Genomic DNA, 6276 nt, shown 5'->3' on the forward strand with positions numbered 1-6276 from the left:
TTGGAGAGTAACAAGGCATGAAAAAGGGACTAGAAGATTTAAAAAGGAGGACCAAATTTAAAAACATGTTCAACCAAAACTGAAGTGAAGAGTGTTTCAAACTAAGTGAGTTAAAGATGCTACAAGGGTACTTCAAAAAGTTTGTGGAAAAATAAAATTAAAAGATAATACAAATCTTTCCACGAACATTTTGAAATACATTTGTATTTTCTTAATGTTAAGTTCAAGATTTTATAGTAGTTGGTCAACTATCAAAATCCAAGACTTACTGTCCTCCTCTTTCTACAAGTGTCTGGCAGAGGTATTTTCTTGCATTCCTGTGAGTTGGACAGTTTTCTAATGCAAGTTCAAAATCTTCTATTGCTTTGTTCAGACTTCCTTTTGTTGCATATCTGGGAACATGAAACAAAATTAGAAGAATTTATCTTGTGAGCTATTCATAAATCCTGTTCACATTTACCTTGTAAACATTCCTTAAAATCCACAAATCACTTACAGTGCTCCACGAGCTACCAAAGCTTCCACATTTTGTTTGTCTATTTCCAGAGCTTTATTGTATTCATTCATAGCATCCACATGGCGTCCAACCTTAAAGTAATCAACTCCAATCTTGACACTAAAAGAGACGTTTATAAAGCATCACAAACATTCCACAAAATATCTAAATAAAATGTTAGCGTAAATAAATTTTAAAAGTAAATGTAATCAAATTTGACAAATATTTGGCTTTCAAAATCTCTCATACCTAAGAAGCATTCTGCCTTTGGATATTTTCATAATAAATATTTATAAAACTCAGATATCGGTACCAATTCCTTTTGAAAAACACTAAAATGCTGGATAAAAAAAACTTAAGTCTGTTAAGTGTACAACTTAAGACCACTTACACCTATTTAAAAAAAACTAACGTCAGAAAGGCATCTTTTAAAATTACTTATAAACAAATTTTGGTCTTAATGATATGCGAATGCTTGCCTTACTCTTACTTTTTAGACTACATAATATAATTGCTGAAAGACAGTTTTCATACCATTTTAAAGCCCAAGATGCAGATTGTTTCTTCCTTAAAGCAGAAGCAAAATCATCTTCAGAGAAATTTTTGCTATTAAAGAAAAGTCAAACTGTAAATACTTGTTAAATAATTATACTTCACTCTGCCTGACAGGAACACAACACTGAAAGAGTGAATCCCAAGAAATTTGTATTCCATTTACATAGCAAAATCCTTGAACTGTCAAAAATAATTATTGTTAAACAGTATTTTCCTTTAGCATATATACAAAATTCTTATAAAAAAAGTTTCTGCATTCTCTCTACTTGGTCACATAGTACACATCTAATCACTGAGAACACTGAGAAGAGAGTACAGTCTAGGAAATGGGATCACCTGGTTCATTCAACCATTGGGATATTCCTGCCACTAGGCCTAAGATGGTCAATTATGTCCTTCAGCTATGCAGCTTCTGGGCTTAGCACCATTCCCTTACCACCTAAGAGAATAATACTGATTTACTATACCTTTGTAGGCCTCTCATTAAAGATGGTGGATTAGATTCATCTATTCCTAGTTTTTCTAAAAGGAATTCAACTACTCCTGGATTAACAAATCCCAAGGAACTCTGCATGATATTTTCATAGGACTCCAAAGAATTGCTATTGAGTTCAACACTCCTCCTTAAAAAAAAGAAAAACACACACATATACAAAAATGTAAGAGTAATATAATTAGCACATCCCATTTCTAATAAACATCATCACATGAGATTTAAATGCTAACACCATTTTTGTACATGAAGGGGTGGCAATATTATATGGTTCCTTTTGCGAAGTTTGTTTATGAAGACATCTTGTAATAAGAGAAATTAAAACTCCACTCTGTCAGAAGCTTGACAAAATTTGCTGTTTTTTAATCCAAGAAACATTTGTAACAAACTGTTGTTGAAATAATACGAATATTACCTGTAGTACAAAGGAAGTTCTTCAGAGCTAATTACACCCAATTTAATACCAGATAGGTATGGTGGAAGAGATGAGCTATACAGAGATACTGCAAGCTTTTCATGGTATCTGTCAATATCCTTGATTCCAGCTTTAAAAAAAAAAAAGAAAAAGAACTAAGCTGATTAATAAGAAAATATAAACTAACATAAAAAATATAACACTTCCCAAACACTACTCTTATAGACTAAATTTTATAAAAGCAATAATTCAACAACTGTTATTTTTTATTAGTATGATGAAACTGATCACCTCGAATGATGTCACCAGTTTGGTAATATGATAAAGGATCCCCGTGTTTACTGTGAGAAGGCACATCTCTTAGTGGACAAAGAGCCTGCAATGAGAGAGAGCATTTTTTTTTTTTTTTGGACCGGTAAGGGTATCGCAACCCTCGGCACAGTGTGGTCCGCCCCAGGCTCAGCCAGTGAGCGCACCGGCCATCCCTATATAGGATCCGAACCCATGGTCTCGAGAGAGAGAGAGAGAGAGAGCGAGAGAGAGAGAGAGCATTTTAAAACACCAAATATTCATTTTTCGGTGAGAACAGTGTCTTCTTTTAGCTTTTCAGTATGAACAGCAAATAGTTGACATGAACATTAAAAAATCACCACCACCATAAAGTTTAAAATAAGGATTTAAGTTACAAGTAATTTGTGTCCAAACAATAGCAAAACATATTTTCTGGTTCAATTCAAAAACTAAAATCTCATGAAACTTTCTATTAGTTTTAGGAACCGAATATAATATGGATTATGAAACAAGAAGATATTTTGCATTTGTCACAAAAAACCACTAAAATTTGTTCAGAAAGTATAGGGATTCCAATGAAAATAAAACGTAATTATCCCAAGGTTTTTATGTCTTTATCTAGTCTAATATCTTATGCTTTTCCTCCTTTTCAACTGCCTGGATAGGCAGGAAATTTCAAATCTTTTAAAGCAACACACTATCTCAAATTTAGGACTATTCATTTTGGGTAGAATATCTTATAATGTACAAATCACATACATTTAATTATTGTAAATATATAAATATCAGGAATTTTTCTCTGAATTATCCACATGCACATATCTAATGTCAAACACTAAGAATAATTAAGAATATGTGCTGGCCGGGTTAGCTCCTTTAGCGGCCTTGTAACACGAAGGTCAAGGATTCAGATCCTTGTACTCTCTAGCGACCCAACAAAACAAAACAAAAACAACAAAAAAGCAACAAAAAAACCAGAATATGTATGTTCAATTAGAAGAAATAAGTGCAGACTACCAATCAACCTCACCATGTCTATGGATACCTTTTTGAGCATTTAAAAAAGGGCAATCCCTACTAGAGTTCAAAAGAAACCCCAAAGCCAGAAATGGAGGAAGAAATGGTGTGAAGTTACTCTTTAATAATTTTTTTAAAAGAAAAGCTACTTTGTTTTTTTCAATTAATACTTATTTATTTCAGCAAGTATACTTAAGTATACTTTAAGTGTAACTGGATGCAAAGACATAATTCTTGTATTGAGATGAATATATAAGAAACAGAAGCAATCCAAACTGAAAAGTAACTTACTGTGATTTCTAAGTGGGATATATCTCTCATGATGCCACTTCCTAAGCAGATCAAGACCATGAAAAAACCAAATTCCCTAATGGAACTAATTCTTCCAATCACTATATCACCACGCTCAATATCTCTGAAAAACAGCTCTCTCCGGTCCATACTAGGTATTTCCATGAATTGTTCTAAAGGTGGCATGACTGCATAATGATCTGGAAAAAATAAAAAATAAAAAAAATAACAGAATCACTAACAATTGTTTTGAGTTCATTTCATCTGAAGTACGTTAAACAGCAATCTTAAAAAGATTTTAAGACGAATGAACTGGCTGGTTAGCTCGGTTGGCTAGAGAGGAGTGTTGCAACACCAAGGTCAAGAGTTCGGATCCTCGTACAAGCCAGTCACCAATAAATAAAAAAAAATTAAAAAAAAGATTTTAAGACTAAATTCACCTTCATTGTCTTCATGAACTCCAAAAGGTGCGGGTGCATCTGATTTCCAGGAAACCGCAAAAAGAAGATCTGCTTTTTTGGAGATAAAGTTTTGTATTTCCGTGTTGTCAACTCTCCTTTCTTTTCTTAAAAAGAAACAAAATTGATAAAAATTGGTTTATCTGCAAAACCTTTTACGTCCAAGCTTCTGCTTATGGCTTTCATCGCCCAATCAGCTTCACCCTGAACTCCTCCGAGAAAAAGTTTCAACCAGGCATTCCCTCATTTGCCAACCCGGAGATGGAGGGCGATTAAACTTAAAAAGTGATGCCTCCAACACCAGATACGAAAGCCCCAGGGCTTTTAGTTAGAGTCCATGCCTCTGCTAGGCAGTGCCAGAGGAAAAGTTCGCCCACTGCCCGCACTGCACACCACCAGGAGCGCAGACCCTCCCCGCAGACCCTCCTCCACTCAAACTCTCCGCACCAGCGCGACAGTCCTCACATGCTCACGGCCGCGGCTCCGTTGTTCCTGGACGCAGCGCTAGGCTGCGGTAGTGGAACCTCGAGATGCGTTCCCTCCCCAGCCTCAAAGCAGCGCAGCAGTCTCTTTACCTGCCCTGTAACTGCTGCTGGTGCAGAAGGCCCCGGGCAGGATCGGCCACCGACCCCAGCAGGCTCCGGAAGTGCGGGTTGTCCTGCTGTTCGCTCCGGAGCAGGGAGAGCAAAGACGGCCCGTGGCAATTCAGCGACTGCCGCAAAAGGTCCCGGTCCATGGCCAGAGACTGCTGGGCCTTATGGCCAGTGGGCTGCTAGTCCCCTGTTCCGTGCCCACTACTTGGGCCCGGAGGTCCGGAAGGCTGAGGAAGCAGGTTGGAAGCCGCCGGAACCACACAGCAGAGTGACTTACGTGGTCTCCTCCCGGAAGTGTTTCCGCACCGCCCCCAGCGGCGGCGCGGCGGCGATCGGCCCGAGTCTCGCGAAGCCCAGCGATACTACGGAAGCCTAAAGGAAAAGGCTATGCATTTCCTGGGCTGAGGGCTGACCAGGGTTTCGAGGAAGTGGTGTGTGTGAGGAACTTGCTTTTGAAAATTTACGTGGTGTCGTAGTAGTCCGAGCTCTAGTCTGGGGTAAATAAAAACTCATTTTCATATTTACTGAGGCGCTTTTAAGTGCCAGTGCCAGGATGAGAACCCCAAATGCGTGGCACAAGATTCTTCCCTCAGTGTACTCACTGGATAGATCAACACCTACGTCTCGGGCATAACCACATTAAAACGGCTGCGCTGGGAAGGCTTCGTGGTAGACTAAAATGCACGAGAAAGGAAGGACACTAACATTTGTTAAGCAGCTGGAGTTGTGTTCTCCATCCACAACACTCCATTCACTGTTAGTGATTTTAGAGTTACAGACTAGAATGGCTGTAATGTCTAGACATATGCTTATGTAATTCTAGTTTTATAATGCCTTGTTTCTTTCTATACTTTAGTTTTTCTCAGTGGTTCCTCAAAATTTAGTGTCTGTAAGACTTACTGGGTAGTGTTCTGTACACAAACGTAAAACATACTGAATTTATGGGTGGTTCAAGTGGTTTTGAAAGGTCATTTCGACTTAGGATTTTTTTCCCCTTCTTATTCATTGACTCGAAGACCTAACCACTGTGTCTCATTGTACTCTCATTTTAGAGAATGAGGAAATTGCTCAATGTCACCCAACTAGTAAGAAGCTAGCTTTAGGATTCCAGCTTAGGTCTTAATAGGTCTTCACAGCCAGAATTGCTCGACAGATTATTTTATTACACAGAAGTTCTAACTAACCCTAATTTTGAGATAATGTGGCTTTGTTTTATTCTAATATGATAAAATCTGTACCATTTAATTATATGTAGTTCAGCATAGTCTTCTAGAACAGAAATAAATTTAACAGTTAGTTTTACCCCTCTACAGCCATGTATCTTTGGGAAGATCAATTTGCCCTTCATTGTCTCACCATCAGTGTAGGAGACCCCACCTAGGACGTAATGGATGCCTCCACACTATTTTGTGGGTAATCCACTTAGATAGGTAAACAGTTTACTCAGACTTGAGAAAATGGAATAAAGAACAAAGCAAGTTTAAGGACCTAATTGTTTGGGGGAACTGAGAAACCCAGTGTCTGAGAACAATATACCAAAGAGTGGTACTTAGCCTGGGAATGTCACCTTGCGAGGCCATTCTTGAGTAGCACGTGCTTTCATTACTATGAGATCTGTATATTCTTCCTAATTTCAGTTCTAGAGTAACCCCCAATCAACCACCCCC

At 38.0% G+C, this 6276-nt stretch overlaps 1 protein-coding gene across 1 annotated transcript; it reads right to left on the reverse strand.

Moving 5' to 3' along the window:
- Positions 1-265: 265 nt before the first annotated feature.
- LOC103583365 (tetratricopeptide repeat protein 14-like) lies at positions 266-4840 on the reverse strand. The gene is made up of 9 exons (XM_008564698.1): positions 4592-4840; positions 3999-4123; positions 3559-3758; positions 2251-2335; positions 1960-2089; positions 1519-1674; positions 1031-1102; positions 497-616; positions 266-392 (listed from the first exon to the last, which is right to left on the reverse strand). Exons 1-9 carry the CDS (start codon positions 4750-4752, stop codon positions 266-268), a joined length of 1176 nt encoding a protein of 391 aa, XP_008562920.1. The 5' UTR covers positions 4753-4840.
- Positions 4841-6276: the final 1436 nt, after the last annotated feature.

Source organism: Galeopterus variegatus, unplaced genomic scaffold, assembly GCF_000696425.1.
Source record: "Galeopterus variegatus unplaced genomic scaffold, G_variegatus-3.0.2 Scaffold22275, whole genome shotgun sequence".
Classification (NCBI taxonomy): domain Eukaryota; kingdom Metazoa; phylum Chordata; class Mammalia; order Dermoptera; family Cynocephalidae; genus Galeopterus; species Galeopterus variegatus.